The sequence below is a fragment of the Notolepis coatsorum genome, assembly GCF_963971535.1.
Source record: "Notolepis coatsorum genome assembly, chromosome: 15".
In the NCBI taxonomy this organism is placed as follows: Eukaryota; Metazoa; Chordata; class Actinopteri; order Aulopiformes; family Paralepididae; genus Notolepis; species Notolepis coatsorum.
In genome coordinates this window covers 33,958,290-33,982,061 of record NC_140179.1, presented here as the reverse complement: position 1 = coordinate 33,982,061, position 23,772 = coordinate 33,958,290, and the positions used below count along the sequence as shown (strand labels likewise).

Sequence of the window (23,772 nt, the reverse complement as noted above, 5' to 3'; positions counted from 1 at the left end):
CTGTCTTTATACCTATATCACTGTACATATTAATACTACAACTCTGTACATACATCTGATTAGCATTGTTACTCAGTAGTACTCATTTATATATTTTATACCCAGTTTAATCACCAGTACATTGTATATTACTATTTGCACTTTACTGTTACATTTGCACTCTGGTTGGATTCCAACCGTCTTTTCGTTGTACTTTACTTGTGCTGTATGATGACAATACATTTGAATCTAATCTAATCTACAGTAAATAGTCTAGTTCTCTAGTTTATTTGTATGAGTTGTTCATTCACTTAAATACTATGCTCATAAGAATTCCATAGTACTTCCATGAAGTGGTATTCCTATTCAAGATAGATGAAGGAAGATTCTGCACGCTTAGATCCATGCAGTGTTTCACTTTATTGGGTTTAGATTAGATTAGATTCTTTAATGACCACCCAGCCAGGCTGGTGGAATTTGTTTTCAGTGCAATTACAGCATTGTTCCAACATATAACATCACTTACAATACATACTACATGCAGTTAAATACATAGATACATAATTACAAGACCACAATATCACAGTTTATGTCCATGTCCATAGCAACAGAGGTAGGGGGGTTGCTACAGGGAGTTCTGTGCCGTTAGAGGCTCTGCTTGGCATCACACTGCACTATCTCGCGTACGTGCACGCGTACTGAATAAATTCCACAAATGTACCTCTAATACCAGTATTAGTCTGACCACACCCCTCATCAGCTTACCTTCATAAGCAGGTGTGTGGTCACCTGCTCTCCTCCTTCTCGCTTTCACCACAAGGAATAAGTGCCTCGGTAGATCCCCACACTTGACACCATGATGGAAGAAATTGGATTAGGAACAGCTTTGGGAAACAAGGATACGTTGACATCATATCTTTATTTTCTCTCTCACTATTTTTCGAGAAAATACGGCGATATTGTCTTCGTACTGGAGTGTCTAGAGGATGATGATCATTCTAAAAACCCTCCACCGGTTTTTCGTATTGGGAGCACGCCGCTGCATGCTTCTCAACTGCAGTTCCTTGCTGTGTTTGTTGGGGTGAAACCTGTCAGGCCACAGCTGAACTGTCGGACATGCCGCTGTTGTGAGAAGCGGTGCGTTCCAGGTTGGGTGAGTAGTGTTTGCTGGCAGGCTCCACTTGTCTGTTAGTGCTATGGGGGCTACTTGACAATGTTTATGGAAACCGGCCCCAGGCTAGGGTCCTTTGTTCAGCCACCTAGGCGACAGGAGACCTTGGTCTGAAGACCATTATAGTTTTAACTAGTGGGCCGCGACCATTGACACTGGTGATCCCTGTGTGTTTTGGACGAGTGGATTCTCTCTGTCACCGTGTTAAGGCCCCATCTTTCATATCCAAATGAGAGTATTCCTTCACGAGGGGATATGTGCATGAATGTGCGGTAGCGGCAGATTCATGTTCAAAGTCAGCTACACAGGCCAGTTGGTATTGTGCTGATTCCGTCGGGTGTGGTAAAATCACCGTTGTGAAGCGGTGTTGACATCTTGTTTTCTCTTTTCTCTTAAAAAGTGAGGAGAGGTTCAGAACGGCGGCCTGTCTGGGTGAGTGTTATGTCATTGTTTACATGTTCATAGCTTGCGGTTAGCCAGTCAGCTGTTAACTGCTGCGTTAGCCTGCTGGATCGCTGCATGGCCTGCTTAGGTTGGGCCTACTATTAGCCAGTCAGCTGTTAGCTGCGGGGCTAGCATGTCGTGGTCGCTAGGTAACGTTGGCTTGCTGCTATAGGCCATGGCCTGGCGCGGGGTAGCTTAGCTTCTCGCGCGCCGCCGTGAGCTCGCTTCTGATCGCGTGCGTCGTTAGCTGGCGTCTCGCGAGCAGAAGCAGTAGCACCCGAACGGTTGGAGCGGCCGTTAGCTTGATGCTATTCTGTTGAACGTGCTTTGATTTTAACATGTTTTACACTCTTGACCACGACGTCATCCTTGACAGGGGATGTTTCGTCGACCCTGCCCTGAGCCAGGACGGCAAGGTTGCATCAACAGGGGACTGTAGTGCGGGTTGGGGCGGTGACGCTGCCCAGTTCGGACAACACAGGAGCGGCTGTGTTCCTACGGTGTCTGTGACTGCACTTCGCTGATCTGCGTTCCGGGTAGGAACGGGGTTGACCAGACCTCATAACACGTCTTCTGGTTTTACTTTGCTAAATGTATTGTGAATAACGGTGTTTTTCCCAAAACGTGTGTTGCTACAATGCATTTAGGATACGTTGCGGGTTATGTGTGAGCTGTTTTTGTCACTGGCAGTTAGCTTCTCCGTGCAAATCGGGATGTAATGATCTGGTTGTTGTGTGAGAAACATCATGGTGTTTATATGTACTGTGTACTCACAACTAAGGTAACTAACCTATGAAGCTATGCTTGGTGACAAGTGAGTAAAAGAATGTTCTTTCTCAGACTGTGATGACAATGAACAGTGTGTTCACATATTAACAGGTTTTCCTGTTTTAACTGGCCGTATTGAGGGTAAAATAGGAGGATTGTGTTTTCCCCCCCGGTTCCCTGGGGACTTTTTCATCCTCCTATCAGACATGTTTGTGCACTATTTGTGTCTTTTGTGTGGTAGGGATGCGATGTAACTCTTAGCTTGATTGCTGAGGTTGTGCTAAATCTGCTGGAGAGACTTATTTTCCTAAAAAAAGAAAATGGTTTGGTTGCTGTCATGTGTGCTTAGCAAGGCCTGTGGCCGATACTAATCGAGAATGATGTATTCTCTCATTGTGAAAAAAACGGCGTTCCTCTGTTGAGTGTTTTTGCCATTTTTTGTAGGTGATGATGGGTTGTGTGTGTCATGTGACCTACAACTGGGTTGGACTGGCCACAGAAGCACATGTGTATGTTGGACCGGGGCTCTTAGAGCCCTCTCTATTCTGTGTTTTCCTTAGTAAAAATCAGATAGCAGGTTAGCTCATGCGCTGTGTGGAGCTGTAAAACGCTTCATAGAGTTGACTATGACTGTGTCATATTCTCTTTTTGTCATTACATCGTATCATGGGTGTGGGGTCGTAAAGGGGTGAACTGGTAACCTTTCCTCTCCCCATTGTTTCTGTCGGTCAGGGGTACACCCCCTGTCCTTCAAGGTTCCCGTCACGTGGCGGTTCGGCACGTTACGGGGGGGGGGGGGAGGGGGGGGGGGGAGTTCCTGGTCCCACGGCCTGGTATATTGGGCGTGTGTACCGCAGGAATTCCCCCGCCATAGAGTACGTCACCGTGCGCGTCTCTGTTGGTAGGACTTCCGTGTGCTGTTCAGGTCCATGTGATGGATCTGTTTTCAGGGGGGGTGGTCAGGGCTCCTCCTCACCAAGCGCCTATTCAGGCCTTCTGTGAGTTCGGACTCCTTCTTCCATGTGAGGAAGCCTCCATCAGAGTACAGAGCCTTCCTCCTCAGATTGTCAAAGTGAGTGGACCCTCTAGAAGGGTCCTTTTCTATTGTGTGTGTATTCGATTCAATTCGTTTATTGAGTGTGTATGGGTTCAGTGCCTCTTCCCCGGAGAGCCCTAAAACCAGTTTTTTACATGGCTCAAGGTGCAATATATTCTTTTCAATCTGTACAGCTCGCGTGGGAAGTCTCTCTGGGGATCCCCGTCTCCTTCCTATGGGAGGGTGGTGGGATGTAAAAATGTGAACATTTTTTACCCCGGCTGTGTAGACTGGGATACATACTGTTGATGCTTCCTTCTTTTCTATTCCAGAAGTGTTGGAGTTAGGGAGTGTCACACCCCTCTTGTCGTTCCCCTGGGCGCTTTGGGGATTCAATGACAGGTCTAAATAGCCTGTTCATTGATGGGGGTGTGTCCCGACGCACGTATAGTGCTAGCTCGCTGTAAACAGGCGATTGACTGGCACGCCTTGGTTGCTTGTGGTTGAAACAGCGTTTTTATAAAGCAACTGAGATGGGGGTTTTTCCTCTTCCGACGACCACATCCCATGACCTGGGTGGGTTGTCGACGGATTCTCGTTCATGTCTGGGGGATGATGACGGAATGGATCTGAACATATGTGGAGGGGTCTCACGCCCTTGGGGTGGGCCACCAGGCGCGGTTCGCCCGAACATCTGGGTGGCGCCTTCTTTTCATGTTAAGATCGACACGCATATCTGCCCTTCTCCTGGAGTAGGCATGTCGGCGTGGTTAGGGCACGGGACTGGTTCTGGTCACGCTGGTCCAGGTCAGTTGAACCCGTTGTCCGCCGGGGATGCAGATCTGCTGTTCTGGTACCCTGAGGGACTTGGGTTTTTTTCAGGGGGAAAAATGCCAGGTCGGTCTGGGTGTCACAGGGTTAAGCGCTATGGAGACCCTGGTTGGGTATGTTTTTACTCAGCACTGTCGTAATGGCTTACAGCCATGCCATTCTGTACACGCTCGATCTCGTCGGATCTCGGCCGCTACACAGGTTGGTCCTGGTTAGTACTTGGTTGGGAGACCGCCTGGGAATACCAAGTACGGTGTGCTTAGGGGCTGGTTCTCTATTATTTTTCGCTCCTCTCTCACGCATGGCGAAGAGGGGCCTGTGGGGGTGGTTTTTTGACCTCCTCTGGTGACCCTGTGCTTCCCGTACCGCCAGGCCCGGTCCGAAGTGATGTTTGCGACCCGTAGGCCTGGGTTAACCCTTTTTTGAAAACTGAAACACTTGTACTGCGGTATAGCCGGTGTATACCCGCAGGTGTGTTTTGGAGTTTTTTCTTGAGGGGTTATAGGAACAACCACCGCATTGGGTAACACCGAGGTGGTTGATTCCCTGGTGTGTTGGAGCAGTGTCAACTCCCGGGTTCACCGGTTGAGGGTGCCCCTGCACGTTCATGACGTCTGCCAATCGTGTCAGCCTTCTCTGCCTCGACCCCTCTGGGTGGGGGTTTTTAAATGGAGGCTTGGTCATGCAACAACGCCAGCATACGCCCCTTCCGCCGGGGCAGCTGTGTTCAGCTGTCCCCTCTGGCGCCTGTCTCGTCCGCAGTCTCCAGGCTAGGGTTAACAGCCTGTTGCCTGGTTTTTCCCCGGTGCGCTGCCTGCTTCCGTTGGTTAACCTTTTTTGTGTGCTTACGGCCATGCTGACTGCCTGTTCTGCAGGGTCAGTGTGCCAGGCGGTGTACTATTGGGGGGACGGGGCCCGCTCGGCTTACGGCCATACCGACCTGAACACGCCCGATCTCGTCCGATCTTGGTAGCTAAGCAGGTTCTGGCCTGGTTAGTACTTGGTTGGGATACCGCCTGGGATTACTAGGTGCAGTAACTGGGGGGCCTTTGTCCGAATACGCTGGCGATGTGGGGGGCGGGGCACTACGTGCCCACCTGGTGGGGTCTTGATGCTGGCATCATGGGCTTCTCCGGGCCCCCATTCCAGGGAGTCCAGTCCTTTTGGTGGGTCTGGGTCTTCCTTCGCGCTCCGCTGCTACGGCCTTGCCACGGGGTTGGGTTTGCCCTTGACCCCGTGATTCTGGGGGCGGTAACGAGGTTGTTCCTCCGTTCGTTCCCGGGTGGCATGCGGGTTGTGCGTGTGTGTAGTCGTGGGGTCAAGCCACGGTCTGCTCACCCTGTGCGTTGAGTTGCTTGAGTGCCTCTTCGCACGGTCGGGTCCGTCGCCTTCCCGTGAAGCCCCTAATAGGGGGGATACCCTCCATTAGGGGGGGTCAGGGGGGCTCGGCCCTCCCTGTTCTGATGGTTTTGGGGGGCTGTCAGCGGGGTGTATTTGTCAGCCAGCGGCTCCGCTTGGCCTCCCATTGTGCAGTGTGATGCCAAGCAGAGCCTCTAACGGCACAGAACGCTAGGTTATGACTATAACCAAGTTCTGTTAGTTAGAGGTGACGCTTGGCATCAGACGGCCGCTGCAGCCCTTGACCTCACCTTGTGGTGAAAGCTTGGGAAGGAGGAGAGCAGGTGACCACACACCTGCTTATGAAGGTAAGCTGATGAGGGGTGTGGTCAGACTAATACTGGTATTAGAGGTACATTTGTGGAATTTATTCAGTACGCGTGCACGTACGCGAGATAGTGCAGTGTGATGCCAAGCGTCACCTCTAACTAACAGAACTTGGTTATAGTCATAACCTAGCGTTCAGTGTCCGTATGGCAGTGGGGAAGAAGCTGTTTTTAAAGCGGGATGTTTTGGTGGTCAGAGATCTGTAGCGCCTCCCGGAGGGCAGCAGCTGGAAGATATGGTGTGCTGGGTGAGTGGGGTCAGAGATCATTTTTCTTGCTCTTCTTATTGTACTTTGGCGGTGGAGTGATTCGAGTGATGGGAGGAGGGTGTGGATTATTTTGGAGGATTTATTGATTATTCTTTGCAGTTTGTTTTTGGAGTGACTGCTTTATTCGCTATATATTAGATATTATCATATCAGTCCTTCCTCTGAGCTTACATGGCTCACTGATGGACCGGTATGGGCAGGTATTAAGCATTTCCATTCTAATATAGGTTCCTTAGTTTCTAGTTGTGTCCATACAGGACAACAGCAAGGACAAAAGAAATATTAAAGAAAAACGTGACTATTTTGTACTGTAAAAGCAGCAATATTGTTGTTCATAGATCGCTCTTCCGATCTCCACAGTTGTCCCGAGACCAGATTCCCCAGATGGCCGCGGGAACACCACCATGTACCTGTTTGCTGCTGTGGGAGTGGCCGCGCTCTGCGGGGCGGCGGGCTGTCTCGTGTACGTCCTGTGTAGACGCAAGAAACGTGAGTAGAATCCCATTCGTATTTTTCATTTCATGTGCTATGGATATGCTTTTGATGTTTTATAACAAAGGCTTCAGTGAGACATCACATTTTTGAATATCTCATGAGAGATGTACTGATACTGGTATCACATATCGGTATCAGGGAACTTCCAGAATACTAAATATATTAATATTAAACTTGTACACATGCATATAACCCATAGCTCTGTATGTAGCTCATATATACCGTTGCATGTACTATAATGCTGTATGTACCATATATATATATATATATATATATATATATATATATATATATTAAAATTGTATTCTCACTGCATATATATCTATCCACACCTGTCTGTACTTACCCGCACATAGTCCTTTACTATATCTATATCTGTACATATCCTACTCTTACTAGTTACGCTGCTGGCCAGTACGACTTACTACCATACTGTATCACTGTATATATTAATACTACAACTCTGTACATACATCTGATTAGCACTACACTCAGTAGTACTAATTTGTATATTTAATAACCTGTAGTTTCGATATTGCTGTGGCACTTTACGGTTACATTTGCACTACAGTTGGATGCCAAACCTCTTTTCGTCGTACTGTACTTCGGCTGATCCTTAAAAGGACACGCCAACATTTTGGGAAATAGAAAAAAGTAGAAAGCTATCTGGCTGCACGTTAGCCTAGCTTAGCACAATGAATGTAAGCGGACAGTGGCGGTTAGCTTAGGCCTAGGATAGCGTTGGCTATATTTTATGTATATGCCAGGAAAGTAGCTCAGTATCACATCTTTGACCTACCTTACAATAATCCATGTTTGTTTTTTTAAAAACAATCACTATTAAGCGTGTGAACAACAAGTGTCACACCTTTCACCCAGTCGCAGAACTGGACAGGTTAGAGTTAGGGTTAGGGTAACCCTAGGGTAACCCTAACCCCCTAACCCTAACTCTAACCCTAATTTAAGAAATGGTTAAAATCCTGAAAATGGATAAATATTCGATATGTATGGTGAGGACTGAAGTTAATAATTGGAACAATACATGAAAAAGATATGTTTTACTGAGATCGCAGTTTCGGTCACTAGGGAGACAGGTAGTGGGTTTTTTAAAGGTTGACTCGATTCTGACTCGAGGTGATATCTCCACCAGGGGCGTTTTTAGGGTTAGAAAACATTGGGGGCTTCAGCCCGGGTTTTTTTTTTTTCTTTTTTTTAACACAGAAACACGCAATTTTAGAGTAATTAGAGATGAATACTGAAGAACTAGAATCATTAGAGGTTCTCAAAGTGAGGTCCATGTCCATGAGAGGGATCTGGGCAGTCTCCATAGAATATTCAAAGTTAACAGGACCAAATCATCAGTGTTTTATTTATTTATTTAACCTTTATTTAGCCAGATAAAACATTGATCTGGTCCAAGAGGCCCCAACAGGAGTACAAATATACATATATACACATATATATATATAATATATATACATATACTGTACATACATACACACATATACACCAATAACAAAATAAAAACAGTTAAGAATCATACACATAAGCAAATAAACAAACAAACAAACATATGCACAGCCTATGTACAAAAGAAATAAACAGTTAATCTCTAGTCTTTACAGTTTTCTTCAATTGCATAAACACGCAAATCAAAAGTATTACACAATTATCAAAACCTTACACTCAAGGAGCAAAACATAGGCCCAGATTTGCACCCCTATAAGCACAATGTCAGCCTCACACTTTTTGCATATTTTCATCAGTCTCTACAGCATTGGTCTTGTGTAGTGTTTGGTGAATTTATTGTATATTTGCACATTATCTGCGTACTTCACTTACAGTACTCTAATCACTGAGAAGTAGAATTGCTAAATGTGTTTTAGGTTAAGCACAGCAGTGTGTGTAAGTGGTTCAAACAGAGTTAAGTCATATGAAACGTGTGTTTCATATGGTAACAAAATGTAGTTTTTATAAATTAGTGTATGGTTTTGACAAGTGTTTAATTTAGCAAAGGATCTGAGGTGTTCTGATAATTGTGTGTGGTTGTGCTAATTGTGTGTTTTGAAACACCGGGCCCCGTTTTCAAAATCATGCTTAAGCAATCGGAAAAAACATTTATTGTGTGTTTCATTATATACATATGTAATGGCCTTTGGATTGAGGAACATACTACCAGCCAAAGGAGGAAGCAGAAAAGGATGGATGAGTATGTAGTTGAGTCATCTTGTGGCACAAGCTCAGACCTCAGCTCAGGAAATAAGCTGAGACAGAAACTGTTCTATCCAGTCGTCGACAGAATGCTGCAAGAGCTTGAGAGCAGGTTCTCATGAGTTGGAGAATAACTTATGAGAGGCATACAGGCATGTTATCCAGCCTCAGACCAGTTTCTCTCAGTGGAATTGCTGCAACCCCTCGCCACACATTACAATATCCAACTATTGCCAGAGGAGATCACAGTTGCAAAGTGTTTCCTGGTCAGGACAGGCAGAGATGCAGTCCCTACTATCCTACTAAGTGTATTTTCCCTCCTGGATGATAATAATAATAATAATAATAATAATAATAATAATAATAATAATAATAATAATAATAATAATAATAATAATAATAATAATAATAATAATAATAATAATAATGCATTTGATTTATAAGGTGCCTTTCAGGACACTAACAAAAAAAGTCCACAAATCGGTGAATGAAAAAATTATAGGATCAAATGAAAACTACTTACTAAAAATGGATGTTTAAAAGTACTAAAAACCAACAAAAAATACCAAACACTAACAAACATTCAGCACAGACAATGGGGATGCTGACATAAAAAAAAAAAAAAGGAAAAAAAAAAGTTTTTTTTTTTTTTTTTTTTTTTATGTCCGGGGCTAGGATAAAAACATCCGGGGCTAAAGCCCCGGAAGCCCAGGGCTAAAGCCCCGGAAGCCCAGGGCTAACGACGCCACTGATCTCCACATCCCTCAATTCTCATTCCCTATCTTCTTTTCACACGGCGGCGTCTAGGTCCACCCGACGAGCCTCTCCTTCCCGGAGGGGGGCAGAGTCCGAAGCAGAGCCTCCCCAGGGGGCGTCCCAAGGTGCTGCTCATCTACTCCCAGGACCACCGTCTCTACCGGGACATCGTGCTGAAGCTGTGTGGCTTCCTGCGGGCCAAGTGCGGCGCCGAGGTCCTGGTGGACCTCCTGGACAGCACCTGGCTGAGTGCCGTGGGCCGCCTGCGCTGGCTGGAGGGACAGCGGCGGCAGCTCACCGGTCCCTCCGACAAGGTAACAGTCCCCTCCAATGTACAGTTCCCCCACCCCGCCTACCCAACCCCCCCACCCGACCTCCTCCAATGTGTACAGTTTCCCCACCCCACCTACCCAACCCCCCCCCACATAGCTGTCAACCCGGGATTCTCCTGTTTATTCAACCTTCTTCACGCCCTGTTCACGGTTCACGGAATTGGCACGTATTTTGTACTTATTAATTTTTACAAAATGGCTGCAATTCCCCTCTGTGACGACAGGTGGCAGCAGTGTAAAGTATGCCAGGCTGATTTCAATGTCTCACACGGTGGAAAACACGACGTCAGCGAATATTATGCGTTTAGAATATGTTGCGACGGTCGGATTGTTATTAAAAACGGAGGGATACTAGCTATGATGTGTAGGAGTTGGCGAATATGAATTGATTGCTTTAAAAACGAAGAGAAATGTCATATTTACGCTGTTTAAAACGGGATGGCGGACGAAAATCTTTGGTTTTGGCTTAACGTGCGATGTTAGATTCAATTTACGTGCGGGGAAGTGGTTTACGTAAGGATTAATGACATGAACTAAGGTTGGGTGAGAGGTGTGAATGTAACTGTGAAAGCAGATTAAAAAAAAATCTAGCTGGTTTGGCATATAATGAGGAAGGTTGCCGATAAGAATGAACGTTTTTTACTTCCTGTTTTGGATGACTGGGGAGTTTGGTTGAATATCGACGTCTCTCATTGGTCTGTGTGGTATGACTGAACAATGTGACCTCCCATTGGCTTAGATGAATGAATGACGTCAGCAGAATAGTGACATGCTGCACTGGTTTGCGTGAAAGCAAGTCAGATAAAGTTTGGATGAATGTTTTGTGACTGTTGATATGAATGAAGAAATATGTTTATCTCTCGTGGTATGTGAAGAATGATTGTTTACAGTTAAGATGTGATGCGAGAGTGTCTGGCTGTGGAAGAGTGCAATAGATGTATAAATGAGGGAATTCTGTTTTCACCACAAGGTGGGAGCAAATCAATTACAATGGCTTGTTTTTAGCAGAGAAGGACTTCTTCCCCCATTTTCAATTCATCATAACATTTACAGTAAAATCAAATACATTTACAGATTACAACCTTTATTTAATGGTTAATATTTTGATAAAAGGTAATTTACTGTATTTTTATAGCATTTACACTTAAAATAGGAACACAAAAGTAATCTGTAAAATAATACAGTGCATTTCCTGTGAAAAAACGTTTACAGTTTACCCTTAAACGAATGGCTGGGTACATACAGGTTTTGACCAGCAGATGGCAAGCGACGAGGCAGCTCCATTGGGAGGGGGCGGGGCCGAGTGGGAGGGGGCGGGGCCGATGGGGCGGGGCCGGGGGAATGGGCGTAGCTAAAATGTACACGTTTTGTCTCCTGCCTATGTTGACAGCTATGCCCCCACCTACCCAACCTCCTCCAATGTACAGTTTCTTCCCCCTCAAATGTATATACTCTCTTTTTTAGACTCTTTTTGTATCACAAACAGTACTGTATTTGTAGATCTGGTATGTCATAAATGTCTAGATGTAGCAGTACTGTCTATCCGTATGTCATGTATGTCATATGGTATGAATTAATTGAAAATGGGGGACCCTGATGTAAACAAGACGAAAGTCTTTCTCTGGTCTGCATCCCCTTAACAATTGTGTGTATTGAGCCGTACTGTATTGTACCCATTCTGCAATCTGTTAATAACATTTTCAATCAATCAATCAATCAAGGTCCTGGTGCTGTGCTCACGCGGCGTCCAGGCCAAGTGGAGAGCCATGTGCGGCCAGGGGCGCGTGACACTGCGAGAGGACGTGCTCTCCCCCACAGACGACATGCTCGTGCCTTTCCTCAGCCTGGTGCTGTCGGACGTGCACCGGCCGGGCGCGCTGGGCCGGTACATGGTGGCGTACTTCGACGACGTGAGCGGCGAGCGGGACGTGCCGTCGGTCTTCGACATGGGCGCCAAGTACAAGCTGATGAAGCACTTCGAGGAGCTCTACTTCCGCATCCTGGACGTGGAGAAGTACCAGCCGGATCGGGTGAACCACATCGAGGGCATCGGCGGCGACGAGTATTTCAACTGTCCCTCGGGTAGGGCCCTGAGGGACGCCGTCGAGGCCTTCCGGGACTACCAGCTGGAGAATCCCGACTGGTTCGAGATGGAATGTGTCGAGAGTGAGGAGGAGGACGTGTCCGCCGGGTCACACCTCCTCATCGAGCGGATGCAGATCCCTCCGGTCCTGGAGTGCGTTCCGTTAATCAGACAAGGCCCGCCGGTCTACGCCAACGAGGTGGAGATAAACCGAAACGACAACAGCCTTTACGTTCTTACCCCCGAACTGAGCCCGGATTGCGGCTGGACCTCGATAGCGGAACTTAAACCGAGGGTCAACGTTGAGCACCAGCCCGTATATCGGCAGCACCCACTTGTGGTGCCCCCACCCGAGGTGCTCCTAGCTCACCTGCACCCCCACGGTCACGGGTCAGAGCCCGTCGTCTACGTGGCCGAGCCCGCCCTGGACGAGCCGCCACAGCTGACGGAGAAGAAGTGGCTCCGCCTCGAGGAGGCACCCGCGAGAAGTCGAGGTCCCGCAGAGACCGCAGAGGAGGACTTCCTCATTCCTCCGGGCCAACCGTCCCCTGGCGCACTGCGGAGACTCTTGGCCCTACAGCGATCTCTTGGCCCCATCGGGGAAACGCCCGCCGTGGCTGTGGAGGTGGAATATCCACCTCCCCTCGACGTCAACTCCCGGCCTGTTGAGTTGGAGGAAGAAGAAGAGGTCATGGAGCCTTCGGGGGGTAAGGGCCCCAGCAGTGGATCCGATCAAGGCTACATCTCGAAGATGTCCTCCCAGCGGGATTCCCCCGTCGAAGACGCGCATGAGGATCCGCTGGCGGCTCTGGCGAGGTTGCAAGAGGAGCTCTTCATGAACAGTGCCACTGGGATGGGCCCAGACATTTCTTGATAATCAACCACTGTAACAAACCAATCCAAAAGGTGACCCTTAAAAGGGATAATTCACCCATTTTAAGAAGCCTATTATTTCAGTCCATCCAAAAAGTACTTTGTTGCTAGTTTTATATGGTTCCCCCTAGGGTGGGGTTGTAAATTGATCACTCCCTGTTCTTGGGTTTGGCTGGCTTTGACCCTCAGATGCATAGCATATTCAAAAGCGTTTAATGCACAACATTGGTAAAAAAATTAAATACATTTATATAGCGCTTTTATCCAAAGCGCTTTACAATTTGTTCCTCATATTCACCCATTCACTCACACATCCAACGGCGGAGGCAACCATGCAAGGTGCCAACCTGCTCATCAGGAGCAATTAGGGGTTAAGTGTCTTGCTCAAGGACACATCGACGCGCTGCATGGGAGGAGGGGGAATCGAACCGGGAACCTTCCGACTACTGGACGACTGCTCTACCTCCTGAGCAGGGGCGGGGCTAGGGGGTGGCTACTTGGGCTCAAGCCCCGAAAGTATTCTGAAAAGCCCTGAATCTATTTATAAATTTTTTTTTTTTTTATACAATTCATCATTGTTACATGAAAATATGTTTGCACCAGATTTAGCAGAGGCTAATTTCCATCTGTGGTCTATCCAGCTGCTAACTGTATTTGAGTGAGTTAAGTCTTGGTGTTATGGTAGACTCAGACCTAAGCTTTAAATCACAATCAACAAGTTGACAAAAACTTAATTCTTCCACCTTAGAAACATAGCTAAAGTACGGCCATTTATAAATCAAAAGGACGCTGAAAACCAGATCCATGCCTTTATCTCAAGCCAACTCGACTACTGTAATGCACTCCTTACCGGCCTCCCGAAAAAATACGATGATAACTATTTTATTGCAATGCACTATTGCATTATTTTATTCTATTTTACTAACTATTTTATTGCACTGCACTATTTTACTTTGTATCAGTGAATCATAGACGCCTGGCCATAAGAGCATTCGGAGCATCTCTGCTCTCCCACTATTGAACTTGGGGGAGCAAAGGTATGATCTTGCTCCACCACTTTTTGATTATATGAAAAATATGATATATCCCCCCCCAATATATAAATATAACAGTTTTATAGTGAAAAGAGCAGCTTTATTGGTCAAGATTGAAGGCTCTATATTGCAGGAAATTGCACGTACACGTTCATTAAATTCAAAAAAAATATGCCACCCCTTGCCTGCACAAAATAATTTTTTTTTTTAATTAAAAAAAATAAAAATGAAAATTAAGGGGCACCTATCTGGGCTAAGCCCCGGATCTCCTACAATCCTAAATCCGCCCCTGCTCCTGAGCCACGGTAGCCTAACCTTGTAGCATTATTTAGCCCCGTTCCTAGCATGACATGGTTGGTACCAGGGGAGTCCTTGGGTCTAGTTTCATATGGTACCAGTATCTTCACTCTAGCTTTAGAACTCAGCCACTGAAAGATGTCAGCTGGGTCGTTTCATTATGGGTAGTGATACAAAAACAACATTAAAATGAGCGTTTGTGATGTTAGTTGAGGAATTGACGCCGAGTAATGAAATGCATAACATGCTAAGATATCAAAGAAAATCATTCACCTTGAACCAAAAGCCTCGATGCCTGAATTAAATATGTTCATCCTCAAATAACATTCTCGTCTCACTACACGAGTTGTCTGACTGAACTATAGGGTCATTCATTTTCCCTTTCAGATCACACCACCTTTACACAAACAGCCAGTCCATACAGTATACTTGCCTCAGATTTATTTCAGTTCAATCACGTAATACTCTGTTGTACATATACAGTACATAGATTTGATTATACAGATACAGATATAGTACAACACACATTTTTATTTTTTTACTTGTTGATGTTTTTCGTTTTATTTTTTACAGGTAGAGATTGCTTTCTGTAAACAATAGCTTAATGTTCGTTCCCCTGTAAACCGTTTTGAGAGTAAATAAAAGCCCATTTGATGGGTTCCTCAGGACGTATAGAAAAGTCTTCACACTGGATACACCTGCTGCTTTCTCATCATCATATATATATATATATATATATTGATGGCCGAAGATCATCTGAAAAATGTACACTGTTTTTAGACTATATTACTATATTATGTGTTAACAATTCCGACGAGGTATTAGTGCAGATAGGAGGTTATTTCCCACTGTTTCTTATGCAGATAGGAGGTTTTGCTCTTCGGCCATTGTATATATATATATGTATATATATATATAACAATAGAAGCTGTGTGGCACTAGAGTATTCGCTTTAAGAAAGCAGCGTCCCTTTGGTAGTATTAGTTGTGATGATGCTGTGCTTGTTCGCATAGGTTAGACTACGGTCTACAGTTTAGAAAAGGAAATAAAAAAAGAAAACCTTTATTTTTGTATAAATAAACAGTCCTGGTGGTAATAAAACTGTCTGCTAAGCCTCGTTTGTGAATCCAAAGGAACATAAGAACGTACCCTTTTCATTAGCGTTCGATTACATCATATTATAGACACTTGTATATTACTGGCATAAGGAAATTATATAAAATTGTATAAAACTTTGAAATACTTTGGCATGATATGTGAGAAGCGACAGACGAATGCAAACGAAAGAGCTGTTCCGTTACCTCAACGTGCATTCGATACGGGAAACGAGCATTTTCAAAATACATGAACAAAATGGGTAATATATTAATGTCAACAAGGGCAACAACATAACTATTACTCTAGTAGAAAATACTGTCTGTGTTGACTGTTTCTGATGAAAATACAAGGAAATAGGAACATTCCCCCCTTTAATTCAAATAAAATGCTTGAATAAAAGGTAGTTATTAAGGAGATGACTCGATTTCAAGGTCAAAGGCCATACTTGCACGACACAAACTGAAAGGTGACTTGTTAATGTTTTCCATTTGGCAAAAAAATTATTTCAATGATCTTGGGACACTTTCACAACCGAGTCACAACCCAAATGAGTTCAGTGTATTCTCATACAGGGACCCAAGTTCATTAAAACGGATTAGTGTCACTGGCATGCAGGGACATTTTGGGTCCCGTCCCATAGTTTAAGAGACACTTGGTTGTCTGGTTTCCACTGAATAAGTCTCCAAAACAAAAGAGAAACAAAGTCGTTCTACAAGTCACTGAAGTCAGCAGAGCAGCTCAGAGGGAACTATAAAAGGAAGGGTCATCACTAGGGGTGTAACGCTAACGATGCATCGATTAATCGAAATGCATCGATTCTAATGTGTTCGATTCGATGCATCAATTTGAATATGTTATAATCGATTATAATCAAAATGAATCAAAAAAAATATTTAATGTTTTTTTTGTGTGTGTATTGTTTTTATTTACCTATAGTCCATTCATGCTGAGTGAATCAGTTCCCCCAGCCACCTTTGTGTATTCAACATTTTTGGGGGAATTAACTGATAGAAAATTCATCGAATCGTGGTCAAATGAAGAGATTTCATGATGCATTGAATGGTTGCCTGAAGAATCGTAATCGAATCAAATCGTTGTGAGGTCGAATCGTTACACCCCAAGTCATCACGTCAGAATACCAGCATTCTATGCCAAGGAAACTATAAAAGAAGGAAGGGTCATCACGTCAGAATACCAGCGTTCTATGCCAAGGAAACTATAAAAGGAAGGGTCATCATCACGTCAGAATACCAGCGTTCTGTGCTCTGCTTGGTGTCAGACTTTGGTGTCAGTTCTATTGAAGCCTGTATTAAAATAAAAAATATATAAGATATCTGAGGAAATATACATCAACCAATATATCAAGTGTTAGCTAGTTAACAGTGCAACAGATGATTCTGAGATTCTGACGTAGGAGGTAATAAAGGAGGAGATGGCGATCTGAACTGAAAGTTTCCACGCTACACAGTGACGTGATGATGACCCTTCCTTTATAGTTTCCTTGAGCAGCTCCAGGAAGTGATTCTTGAGAACAATTTCAGGTTAGTGAGCGTCAGTGGTGGAAGAAGTACACAGTTCCTTTACTTAAGTAAAAGTAGAAATACTCAGATAAATGAGTACTCTGGTAAAAGTCCTCCATTCAAATTCTACTTAAGTAAAAGTAGAAAAGTATTTGCTATTGAATGTACTTACGTATCTAAAGTAAAAGTACACATTCTACATGACGTTTGTGTATCCATTGACCTAGGTTATGTTAAAGTGGTATGTGGTCCAGTAATGCTGCTCCGATTACATCCTCTTGAAGTTGACAGGCTTCAAATGTGAAAGTATATCATCTTCATACATTTTTTATTTTGTATATATATTATGTTTTCTATGCAAAATCTTTTTCTTCAAAGTAACTAGTAACTGATGGGTTCAGATAAATGTAGTTGAGTAAAAAGTACCATATTTCCTTTGAAATGTAGTGGAGTCAAAGTATAAAGTTCCCTCAAATGAAAATACTTTTTGTACTGTAAAGTACAGTACTTGAGTAAAAATACGTAGTTACTTTCCACCACTGGGGAGCGTTCTCTGGGTTCCAGCTCTGCTGCGAGACACCGTTTGTTGATGATCACACGTTTTGACTGAACTATCCCTATAGATCCTAGGAATGAGAACAATATTTGACTTTGAAATGTGTATTTTAAGTCAACACCAGTCATTGTCAGCCACTGCCCTCCTCCCACCAAACTGCACACAAGGCACATGTCAACTTAACCTCGAGCCACCCTTAACCCTTTCACTACTTCGCTACAAAGGCTCAACACTTTCACTGACACACTGCAGAAGGTTAACCTTTCACTACCACGCTACAGACAGTTAAGCGTTATCTATAGCACCTTTAATGTGACTAAGTTTCCCCCTACCTGTGCAAGCCGCTGCGCAAAAAAAATACCACAGGGATCTATGGAGAAACCATGACACTCCCCTGACTAAAAGTTGTTTCAAAAGTTGTTTCATACCCATCAAATGGGTATTTCTTTATTGAATCTGTCCTGGGAAACAAAGTACTGTAGACCCATTCTGGGGGGATTTTCCTGCATTGAGACATCAAAGTGCTGGTCTAAGACCGGATTGGATCATAAGTCAAGTGAGGTCATGTGACTGTTTCTAGATCAGTACTCTCTCAGAAGTGTGATAACTATGGGCCCTATTCCTCATTATAGTTCATACTATGTACTCAAGCTACGTTCACACTGCAGGCAAAAGTGGCCCAAATCAGATTATTTAGCTCATTATGTGACTGATCAGTTTTTTTTCATGAAAGTATGAACAGCACAAATCAAATCTGATTTCTTGGTCCTAAATTGGATACAGGACCGATTTCTTTGCAATGCGACCTCTCTGTCTGAACAGTCATGTGACTTTTACGTCACACAAGATTGACATTCGTCACCATTTTCTACGTCCCATCTTCTCAATTGTTCATTTGTGTGTGCTGGTCAGTTCAGGAGCGTGAGAGCAGTTCACACTGGAATCTGTTATTGTTATTGTTTATTGTTACCCAATAAATCAGAATTGAGCACTAAGGCCTGCAGTGTGAAAGTAGAGTCTTAATCATTGTGCCACCTAAAGTAAAGTGATACTTCTCGATTCCAAAACATTATTTTCATTAGTTCAGGTAAATAAATCATTTTAAAAAACGCTGTAGTTTGAGGCACTGAAAATAAAGCATCGCCCCTACACCATATAGTACATATTCAGCACTGAATGTCTACAACATATTGCACAATGTCTTCAAGCCACAATGAATATTTAAGATTTTTTTAGGCCATGATGCTATTACAACATGAATATATATGTTCCTGAAACAGCTATCACCCTATCGTCAATATTGTGATGAATGATAACTTAATTGTAAGTATGTGTACGTGACATTTAGTGGTCGGTAATTATGTCACCCATACCTGCTTGCAACTGTACAGATAATACTCCCCACTACTCAAACCCAATAATGTAATATCATTACTATAGCGTTACTTTACATAACTTCTGGTTTACTTTGCTCCATAATCCATCAAACATGCAGTTTATTCCAATTCACAGACTGCAATTTGAATAGAATTATGATCATTTACAACCGTTAAACTATATAAAAGTATGCAAGTGTCTATAATCTCATGATTTAAATGCCCTTTCCCCTTTGCATTTCCTTTTCAAAAGCATCTGCAAGCTAGTTCAGCAGGGATGGACTAATTAAAAATGGAAACATAAATTGCAGTTTATTTATAGAGCAGTCATCCTCAATTATTTGTTAATGGGACAACAGTCTGTCCAAAACGTTCAGTGCATGAATTTGGAAGAAAATGTACTTCCTGAAAAATGATTTGAATTGAGAGTGAATTCAACCCAACCGTGTTTTACAGTAACATAACAGCTACCATTTTAGGAATTGCACTATGATCCGGTGATTATTATTATTTTTTTTTTTCTGTTATTATTTCATAACCCTAGTTATATGATTAAGCGTCTTGCTTCGCCTATTGGACTATGCTCATGTCACTAGGCTCTCACTGAAAGAACTTTCAATCATGCACCTATCACTGACCCGCCTACCTCCTGCAGAATATAACAGTGTGGTGGCCGTGGGTGTCTTCTTGGTCTAGTTAGTGGCGAGAGCTGAGTTTGTATAAGGGTGGGTGTCTTGGTCTATTGGTGAGAGCTGTGTTTGTATCAGGGTGGGTGTCTTGGTCTAATGGTGAGTGCACTTGAACTCCACCACGAGGGCTATAACATAATGTACATTAAGTATCTTTTTTCCTGTGGTTGAGATTAGTACCGTGGGCGTGTGCCGGTCAGTGATAGGTGCATGATTAAAGGTTATTTCAGTGAATGAGTGAGTGGATTAGTGGCACAAGCATATAGTCCCACTCCCAACAGGAAAAGCAGGACAGCCAGTATGAAAAAGAACGTCTCTGCAATCCAAAAACCTGGTCTGGTTATCAATATACTAAGACTTCCTTTTGCCTGCCTGCAGAAGGTCGTTTTGGTTATTCTACGATCTACGGTATATCAAAACAAACATGCTTCCTTCCTAGAAGTGACCTACTTCAAGTTGTTTTGAGGTCGACTGTGTTGTCCTCATGTCGTACAGAACCTGTAAATCGCTTTGGATAATAAAAGAGTCAGCTAAATGACAAAATGTAAATGTCATACCACGCGGTGACCTGTGCGCAGATCGTCACCACTTTTGAACTAAATCACCATACTGTAACATGTGAAGGCCCACCGGAAGTGACTGGCCGGCACCGGATCATCAACTGATATACAAAAAGAACCTGATGAAGGTAACATGGGTTTCTTGAGAAAAGGAGACGTTGCAGAGTTTGAGGTCCATCTCGCCATAATAGGCTACCGTATGTCAAAGTGAGTAGCAGCCAATAGCCTATAATAAGTTATCTAGAAAATATACACACGTGGTAAAGAAACTGTAACCACGAAATCAGTGGGGTATAGGACTGTAGAAAAAAAATTGCATTGGACTTTTGGATTATTACACACAGCCATTAGAAAATACGCACGAGTGTCTATTCTATTCTTGGTTTATGAAACTGCGTTTAGAATCGGCACAGATCATTCGACGAGACTTCCATCAATATAAGACACTAATTTACACCGACAAGAGCCCGGGTATGTCTTTGTCTTTTAAACCGTGGCAATTCTGATATTGCACTTATTTATACCCATCACATCACAGACATGGTGGAAACAACAGTTCTCTTGTTTAAAGTGCATGCCATTACAAGTGCACGCCAATGATTAAATTGAAACAGACAGATAATAACCACAACTTATACTGCAGGTGTTAGTTATTATCCGTCGGCTGTATTGCAGAGGTTGGAGATATTATTATATAACCATGCAGGTTCCACCTGTAGCACCTGTTGAATTATCTACTGAAGTGTGCAGTGTGTGTGTGAGAGAGAGGAGAGACAGAGAGAGACACAGAGAGAGACACACTCACAGAGAGAGACACAGAGAGAGAGGAGAGAGAGCGACAGACACACTCACAGAGAGAGACACAGAGAGAGAGGAGAGAGAGCGACAGACACACTCACAGAGAGAGACACAGAGAGAGAGGAGAGAGAGCGACAGACACACTCACAGAGAGAGACACAGAGAGAGAGGAGAGAGAGCGACAGACACTCACAGAGAGAGACAGAGAGAGAGAGATAGAGCGTGTCATAAGGCCGTTATCGACACCTGCCCTTTACAGTTCCATCGCGAATGTAATAATTGCATCTCCCCCCCCCCCCCCCCCCCTCGAGAAGAAGAACCCCGTGGCCTAGGGCTGGGTGGTGACGGCCAGAGTGTTGACGTAGCCGTGAGGACACATGTCGTTCTCGGAGACACAGTGAGAGAACTGCGCGGCGGCGTGGCTCCCTCTGACACCTCTCACCGCCACACACTGTTCGACGAGCTCCAGCAACTTGCACGCCAGGAAAAACATATTCTTGAACATGAACACCGAGATGGGCATGTTGTAAACATACACCTGGAAACATCTGACCACGAGCAGGGGCGCGTTCACCAGCACGCCGGCGAGGAACCGCGCCCACACCCAGCGGCAGCGCAGCTCCGACGCGGTCAGCTCGTAGAGCCAGATGACCGGCACCGCCAGGGCGACGAAATACACCGCGATCACCGTGTACTTCAGGTAGACGACCGTGGCGGGCATCTCGTTCCTCAGGAGCAGCATCTCCACCAGCGTGAAGCTGTCGAGCAGGTCCAGGCAGGTGCTCATGAAGCAGCTCTGCGCGCGGTGCCGCGTCGCCCCGTTCAGGTCCTCGATGACGGCGTTGACGAGGCAGTAGAGGAGCGGCGCGCAGAGCAGCACGGTGACTTTGAACCCGGTGACACCACACGGCACCTTGAGGGCGACCAGGTCCAGGATGGAGGTCTCCAGGATCAACACCACCTTGAGGGGGAGAGGGAGGGGAGAGAGAGAGGAAGGGAGAGGGGGGAGAGAGAGAGGGGGGGGGGGGAACGAGAGAGAGAGGAAGGGAGAGGGGGGAGAGAGAGATAGAGGAAGGGAGAGAGAGGAAGGGAGAGGGGGGAGAGAGAGAGGGGGGGGGACGAGAGAGAGAGGAAGGGAGAGGGGGGAGAGAGATAGAGAGGAAGGGAGAGAGAGAGAGGAAGGGAGAGGGGGGAGAGAGAGGAAGGGAGAGGGGGGAGAGAGAGGAAGGGAGAGAGAGAGAGAAAGGGAGAGGGGGGAGAGAGAGGAAGGGAGAGGGGGGAGATAGAGAGGAAGGGAGAGAGAGAGAGGAAGGGAGAGGGGGGAGAGAGAGGAAGGGAGAGGGGGGGAGAGAGAGGAAGGGAGAGGGGGGGAGAGAGGAAGGGAGAGGGGAGAGAGAGAGGAAGGGAGAGAAAGGGAGAGAGAGACAGAGATAGAGAGACAAAGAGAGAGAGGAGAGAGAAAGAGAGAGGAGAGAGACAAAGAGAGAGAGAGACAAAGCGAGAGAGGACAGAGACAAAGAGAGAGGAGAGACAAGATAGAGGAGAGAGACACAGAGAGGAGATAGAGACACAGAGAGAGAGAGAGAGAGCGTCATATAAGGCCGTTATTATCGACACCTGCCCTTTACAGTTCCATCGCGAAGAATGTAATAATAATAACCTTGGGGGTGCAGGCGATCACGTAGATGAGCCACGCCAGGTAGGCGTAGGTGAACTCGCCCAGGCCGCAGCCGAACATGGAGCTCTTCTGGTGGAAGCCGCACGCCCGCTCCCTCTTGCTGCGCGCGTTCTTCACGAAGAAGATGGCCCAGCCCGACACCACGACCAGGTCCGTGGCGATCCACGAGCACCAGGACAGGTCGGTGAACACGATGAGGTAGAAGTCCAGCACGCCGCCCTGCAGGACGAGGATGAGGAAACACAGCGTCTTGTACAGCGCGCTCCGCTTGGATTTCTGCACGAACATGTGGTGGGGAGCGGTCGTCTGCGTGAAGTCCCCCGATGTCATCATGTAGGCCGAGGGTACCGGGGGCTGCTTGATGCTGCTCTCCTCCGGGATGATGCTGCTCTCCTCCGGGGGCTTGACGCTGCTCTCCTGCGGGATGATGCTGCTCTCCTCCGGGGGCTTGACACTGCTCTCCTGCGGGATGACGCTGCTCTCCTCCGGGGGCTCGACACTGCTCTCCTGCGGGATGCCGCTCTCCTGTCCTGCGGGATGATGCTGCTCTGCTCTGCTCTCCTGCGGGATGATGCTGCTCTGGGTGTCCCTCCTGTGCGACGCGCTGCGGAGGAACAGCTGCCCGTTTTCTGGGGCCGACGAGACGGGTGAATCGGGGCAGATGATCGCCGCTTCGGATCGGGGATAGCTGCTGGCCGTAGGATTGTCGTTGTTAGCAATTTCTGCGATCATTGTTCGCCTTCCGTTCCTGCATGCTTTCCCCCTTTCGTTTGTGATGATAGATGCTTTTATTGAAGGTGGCGAGCGATAGGGAGAGCGCAAACCCAGGCATGGAGTATCTGATATGGGAATGGGCTCGAGAGCTGCTGTTATTTCCCTGGACGCTGTGAAAAAAAATCGCCTATATAGGCTATGGTCCTGTGCAAGCAACCATAATCTACTAACCGGGCATAATAATGTAGCCTGAATAATATGCTTATTATCGCTGAAATAGTACATTATTTTAATTGGTTAAATGCAGTGACCCGGGGCAAAGATCTATAACCGAGACATGGGAGTGGGCAGTTAATTGGCCCATTAGACAGACATTTACATTTAGTAATGTAGCTGAACGCTTTCGACTTACAAGTTCTGTACATGTCAGCAGGAAGACACATCTCAACAGGTTAACTATTTCAATTCGATATTTGAATA

The 23,772-nt window shown here is 45.5% G+C and overlaps 2 protein-coding genes across 5 annotated transcripts in view; one reads left to right on the top strand and one right to left on the bottom strand.

Moving 5' to 3' along the window:
- The window catches only part of il17ra1a (interleukin 17 receptor A1a), a 72,840-nt gene extending 57,220 nt beyond the window's left edge, over positions 1-15,620 (top strand). For all 4 annotated transcript variants that reach the window (XM_084330457.1, XM_084330456.1, XM_084330455.1 and 1 more), the window contains 3 exons: positions 6,583-6,711; positions 9,736-9,998; positions 11,738-15,620. In XM_084330457.1, coding sequence (XP_084186583.1) covers positions 6,583-6,711; positions 9,736-9,998; positions 11,738-12,973 — 1,628 coding nt within the window. In that variant the 3' untranslated portion in view covers positions 12,974-15,620. The remainder of the gene's footprint in view (positions 1-6,582; positions 6,712-9,735; positions 9,999-11,737) is intronic.
- A 5,608-nt stretch (positions 15,621-21,228) lies between these two features.
- tmem121b (transmembrane protein 121B) lies at positions 21,229-23,310 on the bottom strand (the record flags this gene model as incomplete). The annotated part of the gene is made up of 2 exons (XM_084330961.1): positions 21,229-21,861; positions 22,561-23,310. 2 exons carry the CDS (start codon positions 23,308-23,310, stop codon positions 21,229-21,231), a joined length of 1,383 nt encoding a protein of 460 aa, XP_084187087.1.
- Between the last annotated feature and the right edge of the window lie 462 nt (positions 23,311-23,772).